General features: G+C 38.3%; 1 protein-coding gene across 6 annotated transcripts in view; it reads right to left on the minus strand.

The window, feature by feature from the left end:
* Positions 1 to 1,771, minus strand: part of tle2a (TLE family member 2, transcriptional corepressor a) — a 48,807-nt gene extending 47,036 nt beyond the window's left edge. For 3 of the 6 annotated variants that reach the window (XM_032573248.1, XM_032573247.1, XM_032573245.1), the window contains exons 1-2: positions 1,178 to 1,770; positions 722 to 836 (exon numbers count right to left, since the gene is read on the minus strand). In XM_032573248.1, the coding sequence (XP_032429139.1) occupies positions 722 to 820 (99 nt within the window). In that variant the 5' untranslated portion in view covers positions 821 to 836; positions 1,178 to 1,770. Of the gene's footprint in view, positions 1 to 721; positions 837 to 1,177 lie in introns of all 6 variants that reach the window. The other 3 variants (XM_032573246.1, XM_032573244.1, XM_032573249.1) reach the window with 2 other exon arrangements.
* Between the last annotated feature and the right edge of the window lie 18,597 nt (positions 1,772 to 20,368).

Below are 20,368 nucleotides of genomic sequence, written 5' to 3' on the forward strand. Positions count from 1 at the left end.
ATCTTTTTATGATAAGGAAATGCACCAGACAACAGTCTTCAGTGCAGAAGTTGTTACTGAGGGAAAAACCACAAACCTATGTAATCTCAGAGCCAGAAAATACTGTTTGCATTTCCTGCATGTCGAGACATGCCTGCGACTGATTAAGACTATGAGAAAGCCAGAAACTTACAGAAGATAACAGGAACGATGCATTGTTTTATTCTTTTGACATTTTGATTAATGTCCATTATGGTGGATTTAGAAATGCTGACAGCCTTCTGAAAATATCAGAGTTGGGATAAGCATCTGCATTTTTTACACACACCAAGACTGCTGGAGTTTTTATTTTGTACTGCAGCCACACTAACTGTTATTCTAAGATTTGCAATTTCAACTCCAATAATTTTTTCCTTTGTTTTGAAGTATTAATACAACTCTTGTCATGGCAATCAATCTCTCACATGGCATGGAGCTAGTACAACTAATAACCAATCGTAGCTGGAAGGCTATAAACAAATATCTAAGAATAAGCATGTTTACTTGAAAACTTGAAATTTAGCAGGTAAGAATTTGCATAGGCTACATATCAAATTCAATAGTTATTTGAGGAGAATGAAGACATAATTCTTGCCTTCCTCTTTACAAATGAAGCAGTTCATTCAGATTTTTATTCACCGTCATACTGAAACAGCCTCACACCATATTTAGTGACATTATAGAACAAGATAAGTTCACTTACAACTCCTGATGAGGGGAGGTACATGCAGTTCATGTTAACTGCACAACAGTCTGCAGATAGCCAGTAATGGGTTGCAAATTTTTGACCTGCTGCTGGCATCCAACAATCATGAGATCTACACACAAAGACAGTCAGGAAAGTTGGACCTTGTTTGAGAGGGGAGAAGGGGTTCGGGGGTGTTTCCCCCTAATAAAACCACTGACAATCTACCTGACCTCCATAAGAAAACAATATATTCACTTAAAAAATAAGTTGATTTGTCTGTGTTTTAAGTGCAATACTTTTCTCCACGGTATTTTTTTTTTTAATCTATAAGATAAAGTCCAACAGTTTTGACTTACTGAGTCTTAGAAGACTAACAAACAACTCATGAGGGTGTGTAAATGTGTTGTATTTTCAGGCTAAAAGAGCACAGCCCTCATTAAACGCGTGGAACATAGTAGCTAGCCTACTTACCGGTGGTCGGTTTTGAGGAAACATTGTAGCCGCCGACTTGCGTGTCTCCTGGTGCGTGTTTTGTTTAAATCCTCCTTCCTATTTTGTCTTCGTTTTCGGACCAAAAGCTTCGTCGAGAAATACACCAGCAAGCCAATGTACTGCTGTGACTCTCACAGAGGCATTTGGCCGGGTTTCAAAGATAATGGCAGAGCTAGTCTCGACTCGCTCCTTCCCCTGCTCAAGGCTCCTTTGTTCTGGGTTATATCTCCAGCCCTACGCCACGCCACACCACGCCACGCCGAGCTCAACGCGCAATGAAAGACCGGGGAGAGGAGAGGAGAGAAACCCGGTCACAGGGAGCTGTCTTCCCAAGAACCCAGCTCCGCTTCCAACGATTCGGTGTTTATAATTGTCTCCTTCTTCGATATGAGTCTCCGTCTGAAGCATAAAGGCCAGAATGAGGGGGAGGCACAGGGGGGGATGCGGTTATAGCTTGTGGCTTCCTAGACGGACACACCACCAGCTCACTCAATACAGCCGCCGCAGCCTCTTTTGTCTCCCTCGCTGGCCCGTTCTCTTTTCACACAATCCTCCCAGTGCCTCCACTTCTCCCACTCCCCCTACTCTGCTCTGATCTGATCCCAACCTCCATGGGACCTTGAATTTCAGTTGCCTGGAAAAAAAAAAAAAAAAGCCCAGGAAGCCTAAAAATGCGTCTTCTCACACCCCTCTTAAATATGCTTTATTTTCATGTTTTAGGTTGTACTTATTAGTAAAGATAATTAATCAGCGCGCGTACATGACGCTTTTTCTCCAAATAGCCTGGTGATATTTGGTCTTGTTAGTGTTGCTACCCGGTTCAACCCCGTGCGAATATATAATTGAAAATATATTCGCTCATATGCGACATTTTAATAAAATGAAAATGACTGAAACTCCTTATAAAGAGGAGATTCAAAGGAATTGTTGAGGTGATTGAATGAAATCTCCACGTGGGGCTCGGACTCGGCACGGTAAACATTGGCGGAGGGAGCCAATGAGCGTTGAGAGCCCCCACGTGGGCTTAAGGTGACCGCTTGCTGATTGGACAGCGTAGCCAGCACAATGGCTCCACACGTCAATCAATGCGATGCTACAGCGGCTCCGTGGGGTTAACCCTTTCCTGGGTGCCTGGAGTGATTGAAAATGCGAGAAGGAGGTTGTGTGCTTGGTGTATCAAGATTCTGTGGTTTCCCCTTATTCCTCTCCACAAACCCGGCAATGCATTTAAAAAACCCTCGAATATATTCCTCAATTTATGGTGATAAATTGACTTTGCAGTAACACGTGCAGTAACACTCTTTGACACTGATAAAACAAACAGAAAAGGGGAAAAAAGTGGCGTAACACTTTGCATGCACTTTATCAGAGGGGATTTTAGTCTGTATAGTGTGTAGAAAAGCTGGTTTCACAGCTAAAATAAATTAAATATTTTTCTTAAGGAATCAGCTCATTAGTTAAATTCTAATACTACCATTACACCTTTTCTTGTCTGCCTGTCGTTTTGAGGCTGTATGAAGATAGTGCCACAGGAAAATAACACTCCAGCATTGCCTTACTTAAACTCATAGACACCAAATCTAACAGGCGACACCACACGTGCACGACTGATACAAAATTGACAAACTGTGAGTTAGATATCATGACAAATATCAGAAATAACAACAACAAAACTTTACTTAATCTCAAACTTTGCAAACACATCTGTCACCTCAGCATGCCAAATGCTTGGAACTAAAATTTTAATTCGATGGCGTCATATTCTTTCTGAAATGTAATTCCTGGATGCTTACTTAGATCCCGAAATATGAAAAAAAAACAAAAATTCCCAGAAACAAAGAAGTCTGGGAAAAATTAGCACACTCTGTCCAGGAACAGCAGAGTCCTGTGATTTTCTTACTCTTTATCTCAACAGACAAACACTATTCAGGATGGATACATCAAAACATCAAAACAACTTACATACAAAAAATGACATGACCAGACTCACTGCTTCACAAAATCTTCTTAACTTCCTCTTAATAAGAATAAAAAAATTTTAACACACTAGAATATGTAGGAAATGGCGTGCCATTGGCTTGATTGGTTGCTGAGATAATTTTATTTATCTGACTTGTGCTCACATGATAAAAAGTAAGAACTTGTTTGTGTCTGATACATACTTATAAAATAATTGTGAAATAGCAATATGTATTTTGTTTTTGTATACTGTGGGATGTTACAACCAAAGTTGGGCTTTATGACAAAAATAGCGACAGCTTGCAAGCTTGAGTTTAGCATTAGCATGGCTGCTAAACTAAAACGGGATCCATCCATCCATTATCTGTACCCACTTATTTTTGAACAGCCACAGGAGCCAGTGGGGGCTTTTTAATTTGATACATTCAGTCAGCTTGTTGTGTAAGCCTTTCAACCCCCCTTTACATGCAATGATTGAATCTTCATCTGTGCAGACAAAGATCCTGCATTGCATATCACGATGTACATTGTTATTGGGCAATGCTTTATATTTCCTTGCCATAGTGCTAATCTGCAATATATGCTATATTCAGAAGAAAATGCATACACCAAATAACATAATGATGACTGACTGAACCAACATGTTTGGTTAAATTCTAATCAAATACTTTTGTTGAGTAATAATTTTAATGTTGCTAATTTAAGTAAATTGTCAACCTTATATTTCAAAAATAACATACTTGATTTAATTTTAATTATTTAATGGCTGGTATTTAATACCCTCCAAAATGTCTTGGCCAATCTGACCAATTGTAAGAAGTGTCAAGCAAACCAAATATCTTAATTAAGCACCACAGGCACTTTAATGATAATAATGAAATATTTGCAAGGGTGTATACAATATGTGCGTTCTGTGCCTACAAAAAAGAGCACTATTTAAGAGCGTAGGGGTAGGAAACTGCAAAAAAATTGGTATTCTGGTGGCACGACCCCTTTAGCTGGGCTCATAATTAGAGAAAGAGATATTGAAAAAGCAATTTCTGACAGTGGAAATCACAACCTGCCAGAGGTGGAGTTGGAAAATATAGATGGGTGTGTGCGCATTTATGTGTGTGTGTGGGTGTGTGTGTGTGTGTGTAAGGGGGGAGAGACACAGAGAGAGAGGAACAGAGAGAGAGGAACAGAGAGAGAGAAGCAAAAGGGGGAGGGAGGTAGAGAGGAGGAGGAGAATAAAGGATGAAGGACGGCAGGGGGGATGCTGAGAAAGACGAGCCAGTGGGAGGGTTAGGAGATTGAACCAGAGCGGGAGTGCACACACGGGTGATGGAAAAAATGTGTGTGTGCGTGCCGGTGTGTAGGTGTGTATGTGTGTGTGTGTTGATCAGACAAGTGAGGGAATGAAAACGAGAAAGAGAGGAAGAGGGAGGAGTGGAGAAAGAGAGGAAGAGGGAAAGAAAGAAAGAAAGATTTTATTGCCATTTTTCCCATGAATTTTAATGCACAGCACTCGCCTCCCTCCAGGATTCTGGGATCACATTTATTAGAAAAAAAAAAAAAGAAAAACTCGTGAGGAATGCAGTGCTTTTCAGTCTGCTGCTGCACAGTGGGATGCTTCATGTTGTGTGTGTCTTTTGTGTGTTGTTGTTGTTGGTCCTGAGAGTCGCAGGATGTATGAGTCTCCACTGCATGGTGCAAGGGTGGGGGTATGATAATATAGATGCTAGAAAATGATAAGTGAAGGACACATATTATTGCTATTGGCAGGTCAGATGAAGGAGTATGCCAGGTGTGTGTGTGTGTGTGTTGGGGTGGGCGTGTGTGCTTTGGCTGAACTCCAGTGACTGAACAAACTACAGTTCTCTTCTCACTTCAACAGCCAGAGCATAAAAATGGCTCTTGATGGAAAACTGTAAATCTGCATTTTCATTTATGTTTTCAGATCATTTGCAGGTAATATACTTTTTTGTACAACACAGATTGAGTGAGTCAAAGCAAACATGTCACTTGTCTCAAAGCAGAATGCCATAAGAAAAAGAACAATTCCACTGAAAGTCATTGTACAAGTCCTACATTCAGTGGTCAAGAAGCATGTAGAGGTTGAGGGGTTTGAGTTAAGCTGATAAAGATACCGGACCTTTGTAATAATAAAAAAATCTCAGATGGAAGCAAAGTATCAAGCTGGGACTGATATTAGAGTTAAATGATGACCCAGTGTTGTCAACAATGTGAGCTAAACCACCAGTTTGTTACCATTAGATCTATGGACACTTTGGTTAAGGAGAGTAAACACTGTCCTTTAGAGGAGTGATTGAGAAATAACTTCAGGATTGTTTTCTTAGTGCAGTAACTTTCACCTGACTGTGACTGACATCATATCATCACTCTATATTCAAATTAAAGCAATTTAAGTATTATACACATGCTGCTTTTTCAAACAGGACTATTTATCTCTGTACACTCCTTTCTTTGCTCTGCCTACATATTTTCTGTTGGACTAACATCAAGGCTTTGCGATGGCCACACCACAACATAGATTTATTGTCCATAAGCCACTTTGTAACTATCATTGAGATATGCTTAGTGTCATTTGTCCATTTGGATAACTCGTTTCCTAAGGGCTGATATCTTGACATGTTGCTTCATTATTTGTGCGTAATGTCATTTCCCGCACAACATGATGCTGCGACCCTCGTACATCACAGTCGAGATCTTTTCTCATGGCCAGGATGATTTAATAAAAGACATGAGACATAATTCCCTTCCAACTTGCATCTTTGTGTGATCAAGTTTGAACAATGCAGAACACACCCCTAGTTAAACCTCCCAAAGGGACTCCTGCTATTTTTAAAGAAAAACTCTATAATGAGGAAATTTTTTTAAAGGTTTTGTTGGCTCTAGTGGCCTTTATTTGAAAGTAGTTAGACAGGAAAGGGGGGGAAGACATGCAGCAAATGTTGCCCGGCCAGGAGTCGAACCTGTGACCACGAGGACTAAGGTCTCAATATGTGGGTTGTGCGTTGTCCCTGCACCACCACAGCATCCCATAATGAGGACGTTTTGAGTTAAAAGCTTAGACACCCTCTTAGGTATGGACAATAATGATGAATTCACTCCTCTTATTAATTTCTCCTATTTGGATCCCATTTCATCATCATCCCTGTATACTGCTAGGGTAGATTAAAGACCTCTCTACAGTCATGAACGAAACATGAAGATGTTTTTTTTTTATTCTTCTTCTTTTGTGAAGAGAAATCTTAAGAGCATATATCAATTTTGAAATTGACAAACTAAAAACTGTGTAAATACTTGGGACAGAGGATGATCATCAATTGTGTAGGTAGATTCAACTGATTTTAAACACAAACTCATTTTCTGTAATGGAGAATAAATAAAATGTTTTCCTTTCTGTCCCTAAAAAGACATTTGTGCAATGAAACTAATGAGAATGTGTGTTATATAAGGATAAGTAAGAGGCACAACTCTTTCTTTTGAGTACACTGAAATGTACAACTTAATTTTTATAAACAAATTTTTTGTACTCACAGCTCTGTCAATAATTAAAAATTCACATACACACATACAAGTTTCAATTGTCTATGGATTTCAAGGGGTATATTTTTTGTATTTTTTTTTGTATCAGATTATTGCAAATCTCCTTTGTGTTTTAGGGGGATAGAAAGGTACGCTGCTTCAAGTAAATGGTCTAACATGATCTTTCTACACATCTGAAAATGTAGCATACATAACATGAACACCGGCGAAGCCATGATGTCACCATGTTTGGTGACCAAATATTCCAAGGCAGGAGGGCAAAATTTTTGAAACATAACATACATTGCATATAAGCATCATCGCAAAAGATGCTAAAGTGGATTAGCTTTTTTCCTGGTCATTGTCTTTCCTCTTAAAAAACATTGCATTAAAAAACTGGAGCGTGACAGCTGTGTATCTTTGTGGTATTTCTGCAACCACGATCAATCTTGGTAATCTGACAATACTTCAGAGCATCAAAGGTATTCCCAAAAGTGTGTTTTACAGTGCAAATGTGGTTTATAAAGGAAGTCATTCAAAATAAAGACTAAGACCATTACTTAACACTTTGAAACAAACCTAAACAATAGTGTTTACAAATATACAAAGGAGATTCATATCTATCATATTTCTAAAAGTAAAAATGTATTATTGTCTGCAGACTATGGCTTGGATGAGAAACATTGATGCTTCCACCTTTTCCTGTCCTCTGAACCTCTTCCCAGTCTGCCTAGTACTATCCGGTTTAAGGCTGAGTGTGGTTCCTGACTAGTAAGGGCCTGAGTGACAGGAAGACAATGCCACAGTGTTGTCACGATGACCATCCCTCCTCATCTTCACCCCCATCTCTCCACTGCCTCCCCTGAGCCCCCCTTCTCCTCTGTTCCTCATCAGACAAGATGGGTGTCAGCACAGAGACGGCGTGGTGATTTATTGGTCTGTGCTCCTCAGGGACCCCACCTCCTAGCACTCACTCTCATCCACACACAATCTCAGAGCCCTCCCACACCCCTCTCCTCACACTCCCTCCCCCACCCTCAATTTTTCCCACCCACCCCCGACTCTTCCCATCCGCCCCCCAATCCATTCTCTCCCCTTCTGTCCTCTCCTGCTGCATGGCCCCTGAGGGAAAAGAAGAGGTAATGACCCACATCAGCAGCAGCTATTCTCACATGCACACATACACAGACACACACCTCCTACACCCCCCCAGCAGGCAGATACAAATAAATATCCTCTGTGACACACATACGCACATGTACGCTCACATAAAACAGGCGCTGACACATTTACGCCCACAGGCATGTGTATCTGGGATCTCAGGAATTCCATTGCTGTGCCGTAACATTATTGTGTTCCTGCTCAGAAGTCCTCTGCAGTCTCTGGCCTGCAAAACGTGACACCGAGGCTATTGATAGTAAGTCTTTTTGCAATGTTTTCATTTGTAAACAGGACAGTGATTTCATCACAATCTGTTGTAGACCCCGCAGACGGAGAGTAGCCTTTCGATTGTCACAAGAATTTCATCAATCTGAACAATGGACAGCTTTTAAATTCTTCATAGTAAGGTGGAATAAGATCTTCTGTCCCTTAGCTTTCCTTAAGATAGTTGCACAATTTTGTCATACAATTCTCTCAAATGTGTCAGTTTTGAAATAAAACATTTTGTGATGGTAAAGTCCCTACACAAGACCATCAGGATGATTCACATTCTCACTTGTTTGATGACTTTTTTTTTCTTTTCAAATGGCGAGGTGAGAAACGCATCATTTCAAATGTTGACTTTGAATGCAGGCAGCAAATTCACACTGAAGGCAGAGGTTAAATTTGAGCATTGACTTGCAAATGCTACTGACAGTGCTCTGTGTGTGCTGTCACTCATCACACAGCAGAGTGATGCTCTTCTGCTAGAAGTGTGCTGCAGGTCTCCACTTTGCCTGAGTGCTTGCAGACAGAAGAGTGCAGTTCAGGTGCTAGTCTAAATGTTTTTGGACCTATTACTGGAATGAGTTATATATATATATAATTCAGAATTAAGCACTTAGAATATATATATATATATATATATATATATATATATATGGATAAACTCCAATTTGAAACCTTATATAAGGTGTTGTATTCCCAAGGTTTTAATTTTCTGAGAGCATACGGGCAGGATTGTGGAACACTGCATTATGCTGCCACCTAGTGCTCAATAAGGAAGTTGCCAGACTTATTGTCACATCTTACACAGAACACGCAGTTACTACTGTAATAAAGACCTACTGGTCTTTATTGCGACCATTCCAGTTAAATAACACAATATGACTGATTTTCTCCACGCTATTTTCCCACATTTCCTCACATCCGTGATGGAATATTTAAAGTATTCCAACTTTTCTCGGTAAATTAATGTATAATCTAATTACTCAGCAAAGATCTTTTATTCAGTCACGTGTTTTTTATGCCTTAGTTTTCACTGGAGTTAGTTTGCACCTGAAATGCAGTGTTTCTAAGAACCTCACCAGTTTAGTGGCAGAGAATGACGCCATAAATGATCACGCAAATTTATCATGTTGGATGAGCCACTTACCACAAGGTGTCACTATTAAACCATAATCACCAAGCTTATTTTAACAAGTTTTATTATAGAGTTTAATATGACGTATTTACTTTTTTGTCTTAAATTTACAATAAATTTGACACAATATTTCTACAATAACGCTGAATAATTCATATTACAAGGGCCTTACAGTTTCCAATGTGTTTAATGTGACCCAGCAGAACAGACAATAATTCAACAATTAGATTTGCAACATAACCTAGGGGAAGGCAAGTTTGTTTATGTAATAACTTTCATAAACAGGTTATTTCGTAGTGTATTACATAAAAACAGGGTAAGACATTAAAAACATGAAATACATCAATAGAACAACTCTAACAATTCAAGTATTACATAAAAAATATCAAATTTTTTCAATGAAGTCATTTAAAAGCTTCTGATCTTCCTAGGTGATTGCTTTCAGCATTTTTCCTAAAGCAGAAGTTTCCATCTTTTACAAATAGAAACTTTCTTGGCTAGACTACTATTATTCTAACATTTTCCCCTTTTAGTTGGGTTTTTTCTCGCTTTGCAGGTTTCTGGCATTTTGTATTTTCCAAGCTGTCTAACAGATCCGGGCCTTCCACTTTCCCCTGCAGTCTTTCTCTGTTGCATTTGCAGTTCTTCGGATGACAGCAAATCGGATAGCAGAAAATAATTGTAGGAATTCAGAGTGTCAGAGATTACAGATCAATTTGTGACCCCCTAAATGTTTTTGTTCAGTAGGTCGACGTTTTTCAACTTGGAAGAAAAATACATATGCAGCACCTTAGACTTACAGTCATTTAATAGCTGCCTCCGTATGGTATTTTTCTTTGTTAACACACTTCAGGATCAATATGGCCAATATAGGATCATTATATTGATCTTTGGGGAACTCCAAAAGGGATGAGGTCTGTGGAGAAAGCAACATTTCACAATTTATTGCAGAAAGGAATATCTAAAATAATCATTAGGTCAACAGAAACTATCACTATAAATGTTGTGCTGGACCCATCTGTTTTCATTCTCTATAAATGAACAACATGACTCTGTATAATCTAAATCTGTGTGTCGAAACAGAGCATATGTCACCCTTCCCATGTGAGATGGGTGGTCTTTCCACACAAGCTTCACAGTATCGTACTGTATGCCATATTTCCAAAGCTATTATACAGAAACATTTCCTGATTATTTTTAGTGGGAATTAATAGCAAGAAGGTGCATTCATGTGTACTTCCTGTTAAGGTGAGATCATTCTGGTCCGCAATAGGACTTTGGACCGTTTCCATCCCAAAAACAAGGCCTCTGTCACACTGATGTTTGTTTATGTCTTCATGTTACGACTATTCCACAGGAGAGGGGGAATTTGTCTCCTGCCCATAAATCTTTAGCGACTTGCATGACTTGCACGGTTGAAAGAAATATCGCACAGCTCTGTGGCAAAATGAATGCGTCGGAAAGAGTGTGTATTCAAATAAATATATAAATTACAGATCAGGATCACTGTTGCTAGTAGAGAGGATGGCTAACGGCCAGATAAACTGTTTCTTCTGTCGCTATGCTCAACCTAAAATAAATGCAGCATTATCCACTTTGTGAGGCCCCGGTAGCTGAGCTTCTATGCTCTGAGCTGCTGGAAATACCATGAGAACCCAAAGCATTCCCGTTCCACTGTCTCCTTGGGACTTGCTTATTCTTACAAGGTGAAAGCCAACCATCTGCAGTGTGTCGGCTCTGAGGTTTTGCTACTCTATAATGACTGATGTTTGGACAATAAAACTCTTTCAAGCACATCAAGGACAGAAGTTAAGTCCTCATTATTACTGATGTAGCTGTCATCACCATCACCTTCATCATATGTCTTGCATTGTGTCCCTCTAATTTAAGATAATGTAATTGTAGTTGCCACAAGTCAATCAGTGCTAATTAACCACAGATGCAGAGTAACCGTGGTGTTGCAGTGTTGATTATGAAAATAAAAATCAAATTCCCCTGAGGCTTAGTGAAAACAAGAAAGTGAGATTGTCACTGAAAGCAAATTAAAAACATTCACATCATAGCTACAGACATTCTAGACTACCGGAGGACTTTATGACCATTTTTGTCAATTTTCTTTGTGCATTGATTACTGCAATTAACTTTGGTGTTTCTCTCTCTTCATTTTTCCTTTTCTTTCCACAGAAAATAGACCTGGTTCAGCGGTTCTATGTAAGACTAAATTAACAAACAGCTCTAAAACAAACTAAATGAAAAAGTGCATTTGAACCCAATTTAATTGTACATAATTAAAAATGTCCATCTTGTAAAGTGTCTTTGCAAGACCTGTGTGATGAATTGGCTGCTTTATCAATTAAGATTATGTGAAAAAGTGCTTAACCAGTTACAGCTTCCTTTTGTGTTTGAGTTTTTTATATTTAAGTGTGTAAGATCATCAAATAAATGGTCAGATCAGTTAAAGATCACTTAAGTAAGTGTACAAAAGCAGTTCCCATATGAGTTCCATTTTGTCTGATTGCTTTGATCAGTCTGAAAGGAGTTATAAAACCAATTTTGAGGCCAAATTATGCCAGCAGACCACAGTGTGAGTCATTATCCACAAGTGGAGAAAACATGGAGCATTCGTAAACTTCACCAGTAGTAGCTGATCTACCAAGATTACTTCAAGAGCTAATTGATGACTTATGACAGAGGTCACAAACGAACCCAGAACAGCATATTAAGCACTGCAGACCTCAGCTGACTTTGTTAAATTCAGTGTTCATGATCCAGCACTAGCGAAAAGAGACTCGACGAAAATGGCAATAATAGGGAGAACTCCAAGATGGAAACCTTTCCCCAACAAGAAAAAACATAAAGGTCAGAAATAAATGTCAGAAAAATATTCTTTGAGCTGATGAGAGACATCTGCTGAGGACAAGGCATGATTATGTGTCTCCAAACTGCCCTGGGATGGCCTCCGGCCCACTGACCACTGGAGAAAGGGACTAGCCCCTTGCGTTCCTCCAAGAGTTTAAGTTATTCACTTGAACAGAGATTAGGAAGAAAAACCAATGATTGACATCTTTGAGTAAACATGCTCAGACTTCCCACAAGTCTACATTCAATAATGTCCCTGTTTGCAGTTTCCTCTTAATATTTATTAGGAGACAAAAGTTATGAGGAAAACAGGTATTTTGAGTCAAAATCAATAATAGCTGTCTTATTCAAGGCCAGTCTGTAGCAAAATGAATCTCGTGGGGTTTATCCACATGAAGCTGAAAACTTTGATCATTAAATAAATTCTGCAGCACAAGGGTTCAGAGCTGACTTAAATTACTGTAAACTTTATGGGCTTAATTATGAAACAGCATTTGCATTGTTATTTTAAGTTGTAGAAGGTTGTGGCTGCAGCCACTTTAATACTTTGTGAACGTAGAGCAGAAAGGGGTTAATTAACTGGTCTTTGCGCAGAAGCAAGACCTTTGGCTATGACGGACTTGCTGCACGGAAGAGGGGAAAACAACAGAGACGACTGTCGCTCATTTTTTTAGGCATTTTAATTGCTACGATGCAGAGCCAAGCTAAAAATGTCTCTGCTGGCTTCCAGCATGAGAATATAACCAAACCTTCTCTCTGTAATCACTGGGAGTCAAAGTTTGAGAAAAAATTATAATTCCTCTGGTATGCATGACCGATCATATTCTACAAATTGGAGCTTGTCGGTTCTCTCGAGTTGAGAAGATTCAAAACTCAGAGTAGGGGCAGTGGTTTTTCCCCAGACTGGAGACGTGACCACCTGCGTGAGAGTGGGTCCAGAGGACACCATGCTTTCTCTCTCCCTGTGCTGAAAATTTTATGTAAACAGTTCCACCTCATTGGGAAACCACAAAATAGTTAAATTCAAGACATGTGAAAGAACAACAGTCTCCCATTTATCAACTTCGAATCATGTAAACCACTTCAGCTCGCCCTCATTTCTGTCTCAGTTTCATACCTCCCGCATCTTAATCGCTTATACTTTCTCAACCAAAACTTTTAACCAAAACCATTTCTAAAAATATCAAGAAATAAAAACCTACGGAAGTGAAGGTTTGACTAACCCATGTAGCCCGAACCTTTCACAGAACTTGAATTTTGCCTTTAATTTGTTCAACTTTGAGATTTTCTTTGTCCAGGCATGCTGTCAGAGTGACCGAGTGAGAGTCATGCCAAGATAAACCAAAAATATTCTAAATCTGATCCTGAGATTCCTCTTTAAAGCCATCGGTCCGCTGGATATAAGGACAATGGCTGAAGTGGGTTGAGTCTATAGCGTCAACCGCAGAATCAAACTGCTGCCAAGCGAGTCTTTTCTGTGATGCTTTTACTGCTTCCAGTTCTGAGGTTTCCCCCAAACCACTCATTTTAAGAACCACTTCTCACGACACTCACAGCCATTCACAGAAATACATCCTGGTGGAAACAAACCATTCATGACTTTTATGATGGTTTCTAAGGAATGAAACTCTTGCTATTTATACTTTCAGAATTGTCTGTAGATTTGAAGTCTTACGCTGCTTTAAAGGCAACACAATATTTCATTCTTCTGGATTCTAAAACCATTAGCTCTGACTACACTATTATAAAAATCAATAAATATTTTAGCTGTGCACATTGACAATCATATAAATCAACATGTTTTCATGTTACAAACGTATAAACAGTATGATTTGTGTGAACAAAATAAATCACTGAAATTGTTTTTCTAGCTTCTATCTCAAGCTAATTTGACGAGAGTTAATTCACTTCCGATGAAGTCTCAAAAGCTTCTTCGGAAGTGAATTATCTCCAGCGAATACATTTCATGATTTAATGAGACACAGTTTCCTGGAAGCATTATGGATAATAAAAAAAGGGACTGTGATACATCTCTAACATGATAATTGCCACAGATGTGGACTCATTCAGGTACAGTACATCTCAAAATATGACAATATTGTGAACAAGTATTTTTGAGCTCATCTCCAAAAGTGTATTGGTTCTTTACGCATATAATGGAACAATGATATATTTTCTTCCTTGTAATTTTGATGATTATGGCTTACAGATACTGAAAACGCAAAATTCAATGTATCACGAAATTAGAATTTTGCTGTGTCTTCCTCCTGAAAAAAAAACTTTATTCCAATGCATGAAATACCTGATGGGGCCTCCCTTTGTATAGATTACTGCATCAATGTGGCATGACAAGGAGGAGTTCAGCCTTCAGGTCATCTGAATGGTAGAGTCTGTTGTCTCTCATTTTCCTTTTGACAATATTCTATGGATTCTCTGTGGGGTTCAGGTCAAGCTAGTTTAATAGCCAATTAAACACAGTAACTTCATGGTCATTGAAAACACTGTTACAGTGTGTGTGTGTGTGTGTGTGGGGTGGTGGTACCAAGTCATGCTAGAGAATGAAATCAGCATCTGATGCCAGCAGAAGTATTTCAGGAAGGATGAAATACTCTCAAGTGTAGATTGAATGTGGATTTCTGTCCTCTACACACATTCAATCACAAATGATCAGTGCAAAGGTCCTCATTAAACTTTTTGTCAATATTCAAATTTTCTGAGATTTTATGATATATAAGCTATGATCACCAATATTACAAGAAATAGGGTCTGAAATATTTCACTGTCTGAAATGGAGCTTTATAATACATGGGTTTCGCTTTCTGAAATAAGTGACAAAAAATAATTAACTTTTCACAATATGCTATTTCCTTTCTTTGTACTTGTATACTTTGAATCACCAATGAGCAGAAAAGCTAAACAGCAAAGTATCTTAATATTTTGTTGTTTTGACATTATGTTGAAAAATAACCCTGCACTGTTAGACCTTTTATTGTAATTTTACAGTAACTTACTGGCAACACTGTTGCCAGCAAGTTACTGTATTTACCATTCTACAGTACCCTTACTGGCAACAGTGTTGCCAGTAAGTTACTGTAATTACCATTCTACAGTACTCTTACTGGCAACAGTGTTGCCAGTAAGTTACTGTAATTACCATTCTACAGTACCTTTACTGTTATGATATTTCACAGTTAATTTTTTACTGTGAGTGTGCTTTACAGTTATAACTGCATTACTGTAAATGTAGTTTATAGTATAATACAGTAATTGTATTTTATAGTAAAGCTGGTCTACTGTAAACTTGTTTCACAACATAATGTCAGAGTTTTACTGCAAATTAAAGTTTACATTTCTTTAAGATAAGAATATTTTACCATAAACCGAAAAATTTCATAAAAGAAATTTTAGTCCAAGTACTGTGAATAACAGGTATTTATTTTCAGCAGATTTGTAGAAATAAAATCCATTTACATATTCGCAATGTCATAAAAAACAATGTCACAATACAATATAATGTGCTGTAAAACAACAAAACCATAGAACACATTTCCTACATCAGAAGAACTTTTATTCCATTCGTCAAACAAAAGCAGTGGGATCCATCTTGTGGAAGCTGAACTGTAAAGAATAAGACAGACAATGTGGGAGGTCATGAGATGGTCAGGAAGTTATCTACATTTTCAAATCGACAGGAAGTTGACAAGTTAAGCTGAAGTGACAATGTTCACATGCATAAAATCTTTGTCATAAAGCAGCATTAAGTTGATAATTTGTTTTAAAGAAAAAATCAATTGGACTGAAGTGATAATAGAAGCTGCATAAAGAATGAGCAGGACTGGCTTCACTTCAGGTTTTTGGATTGTTTATGGCAAAAGCAGTCAGTCAGTCAGTCTTCAGTAATTCAAAAGATTTTAGTCATTTTGTTGGTGCTGACGGATTACTGCAAAGGTGTGCCTAATAAACTGAAAACTGCATAGTATAAAAATACACCACACTTAAACGACTACACACTTATACATTTCTGTGATTTATTAAGGGATGCAGCGACATCCACTTTTTACCACGGACACAGAAACGATGCAGGCTACTCTAAAGGGCTATTGTGTAGGAATCACATGCCATTTATAAATAATCATTAAAATCATATTATAAAGGCTAAAGTAAAGTCAGAGCATGCAAGATAGGAGGAAAAGACAACAAAATAATAAACATTTACATTTGGTAAAATACTTACCTAGTTGGAAGTCCTCCATTCAAATTCAGCAAGTTGTTGGAAGAAGGTGGTGATCTGGGAGTTGACACTGACTACTTTCCTCTTGACAAGACTTCCCGTCTTGCGGCTTGTACCGACTTTGGCTGTGCATTTGGTACCAACATCTGGATTGATCCTCACAAAGAATCTTTTAACAGAAATAAAATATATTAATTGTACTTTTTTAATGAAGACGTACAATACAGCAATCAGCTATGGTTCTTCATCATCAGTCAAACTGTCATTAAATTTAATTCATAAATGGCTTGGTGTAGAGTACTTACCGTTGTATCATCTCCAGCGTGGTGGATGCTGACTCCTGATACTCCAGATTGAAGACATAATATGACCCAAAAAAGACAGCAAGGACGCTGGCAAAGTCATGTAGTTGCTCAGGCTCGAAAAATACCTTCTCCTCCATACTGACCATCCACCGGGTTGCAGACATCAAGCTATTTCCTAAAATAGACAAACCCTTGTCAGGCTAACGCTAGTGAGTAAAAGTACAGACTACCATAACAATTACATACATTGCTACGAAAAAATTATAGTGATAGAAAATATTCCTCTTACCAAGCATGATTACCCTTGGTGTAGTGGGTAAGGTCATTTCCTGTTCAACAGACATCTTGGTGGAAGATACCTTTAAAACATAAAAGGAAAACTCTCTTAAATATGAATTACTGGTAGTAATTTATATTTAAAGGGCCAGTTCACCCAGATTACAACAGGTTTTTGAGAACCTCATCCCGGAGACTAGACTAGATTTTACCCCTACATCCTGCTACCACTCTGAAACAGCGGATGTGAATGACAGTTTGTGGGGCTAAATGCATTTTTTAAAGCATTGCATTCCACAAGTGTTCAGTCTGACTTCTGCAATGGCGGTGACTCCTGTGCATGTGGGACCTGAATGCAGAAAATGTTCTGAAGGAAGCAGGACGTTGCTCTATTCCACATGCAAACCGATAATTAGCTGTGTGTTGATGTTTCTTCACATGACTACAAAATTCTGTAAATTCTGAAGTACAAATGCTGCAGAATTTACACCTGTACATAGTTGCACCTGTTAGTACTGACTTAACTTTAAATTTGCAGGAGCATGGTTTAAACATGTGAACAGTCCTTATGTGTAACCAGGGTTGGAAATTAACTTTTTTGTCCACCTGCCACTGTGGCTGAACAAACTCAAAAAATAACAGAAACCACTTTAATGTTTTTCACCTTTGTCCTCATTTACAGACTCTTATACACTATGTTGGAGATGTAATGGTACTTTAGCAGGCTAACCAGCTGTAGCAAGCTCAAAGTTATAGATTAGGTTAGCTGCTCTACATTTCCAGACTATTTTGTGGCTTCAAATATGTTTGAAGAGCTGTCTTTTTACCTGTTGTCTTGTCTTTTGAAGAGATGAAGCTATGTTAGCAGTCAGCAGGACAGAACTGCACAGCCACTTGGAGGGAAAAAGCTTAGGAGTTTAAAAAAAAGGTCATCTGAAGAAAAGGAAGAAAAAGAACAAAGTTAGAAATTCATCCTTGCTGACCTACGTAGCTAATCTGCACTTTTAACATTTGCAAGATCATGGTTTAAACAAATGAACAGTCATTAGATGTAAAAAAAAAAAGAGAAGGGGGGGGATCAATTATCAGTTAAGGTTATATTGTTCGACAAAGGATGTAGCAACAATGCTAACAGACACTCAGCACTGAGCTCATCTCAACCCAAAGCCGCCCGAGGAAGATTAAGCGGTAAAAGTCAAGCTAAAACCTTCAACGGTAAAATTAGCACCTTAGCTAATGTTAATTCCGAACCAGCTCAAAAAATAACACCATCATATTTTCCTTTCTTTCACCTCATTTACAGACACATAACTTATAAGGTTGCAATATGCCAGTTATATAAAACACCAGAGTTAGTAACGTAAAGGTAACGTTATGTTACCAGGCTAACCAGCACAAACCAGCTATAAGTTAACGTGCTATAAGCTACGTTAACTCCATCTAAAATGTACATTTCCAGACTAGGCTTTGGCTTCAAACAGTTTTCTAAGAAGTGTTTTTTTACCTGTCTTGAAGAGCTGAAGCAGTGTGAGCCCACAGCACGGAGACAGAGCTGCACTTGCACTTGGAGAGAAAAAGCTTCGGAGTTTAAAACAAACGTCATCAGAAAACAGTTGGAAGCGAAGCCACGCTTGATGACGTAGCTAGATAAACTGCATGTTAATGTTAGCTAGGATGTGAACAAAACAAAAGTACATGCTCTCTTTCTGCCTTAAAAATATGTTAACCACTAAAGGAGTAAAAATACAGAAACAGGGAACCACGATGAAGCAGCTATGATGACCGTTGGAAATCAAATATAATTCTTACTGTATATGATAAGTACAGTACCACTACTGTAATGTGTAAACAGTAAATTACTGCAAATTCAAAACATACAGTAAATTACTGTAATACTATGTACTATACCCATAATGCAATGCAAACTACAGTAACTACTTGTAAAGATGTCTTATGGTATGGTGACCAAACGTCCGTATTTCCCGGGACATGTCCGTATTTCACGTCCTGTCCCGGGCGTCCCGGGTTTTTTTTAGAAAGTGAGGAAATGTCCTGTTTTTTAAATTACCTTCATTGGACCATTAAATTTACAGGCACTAGGGCACTGCGCACGGCCCTGCGTGTGACGTAATCCCTGAGCCGCGTCAGTGCGGGCAGCCCTGTTCTTAATCAGAAGATAGATAGCGTGGCTGTCAGTACGCCAACAACATACGAAAGCGCAAATGTATGTTTACCTACTATTTACAAAAGAGTTTCCCCGCTTTCAGACCCCCCCTCGCTACAACGTGTCCTGGTTTTCCCAACTGAAAATATGGTCACCCTATTTATGGTAGTTTTACTGGGCATTTTGTGGTATTTAACTGTAAAAAATACAGCAAAGGCTAACAGTGTATGATGACCGTTGGGAATCAAATATAATTCTTACTGTATATTATAAGTACAGCACCACTACTGTAATGTGTAAACAGTAAATTACTGCAAATTCAAAACATACAGTAAGTTACTGTAATACTATGTACTATACCCATAATGCAATGCAAATTACAGTAACTACTTGTAAAGATGTCTTATGGTAGTTTTACTGGGCATTTTGTGGTATTTAACTGTAGAAAATACAGCAAAGGATAACAGTGTGTGCACACTTTGTCTTCATGGAATGCCAGCGAGTGATATCGTTTTAAATTAGGAACGACATTGGTTTTCAGCACTGCCGCCAACAATATTCCCACAAACCTCCCTGTGGATCCAGTGTTTATTTCACTCTAAACACAAGTGTTTATTTTTCTGGTTCATTCAATGCTCCAGTCTCACAAAGGCAACCAGGAAAACCTTGATAAGTCATTCCTTAGAGTTAGGCACTTGGTTTTAATTATTCTTCAAGCACAAAAAAGAAGAAGAAGAGAAAAAACAACATTTTATGCACAAGAAAGTTACAGCTTAAAACAATAACATGTCAGGATGTTTCCAGAGGTAAAATGTTGGATCCTGTAATGATAGAAAAGTTAAACTGCATGTTACAGTTTACACTGGAATCTGATTCTAGTGTTGTGCAATTGTCAACAGATTTTTTTTAACTCTACAGTGAAAAAATATCTGCACATAAAAAGCTAAATTTTCATGTGCAAGTAGTCCCAAAAAATTAACCAAAATAAAAGCCAAGGTAAGAGCAAATAAGAGGGATTTAATTCTGTCTTTTATCGTTTGTGATGTTTTGTTAGAAACCACAAAAATAACAAGGTCTTACTGACATGCAAAAATATTTATTTCTCTAATGTTTTCACTCTTCTCACTTTACAACCACATATTTTAATGTATGAAGTCTTGTTGTTTATGGTTTCACCACAACATTTTTTACCATTCTTCTGGCAAGGGGTTGTTCTGTACTTTCCAATTCCAGATAATATATTAAACATTGCTCCATGGAATTTTTCACTGCTTGTAATATT

This window comes from Xiphophorus hellerii, chromosome 9 (assembly GCF_003331165.1).
Source record: "Xiphophorus hellerii strain 12219 chromosome 9, Xiphophorus_hellerii-4.1, whole genome shotgun sequence".
NCBI lineage: Eukaryota > Metazoa > Chordata > Actinopteri > Cyprinodontiformes > Poeciliidae > Xiphophorus > Xiphophorus hellerii.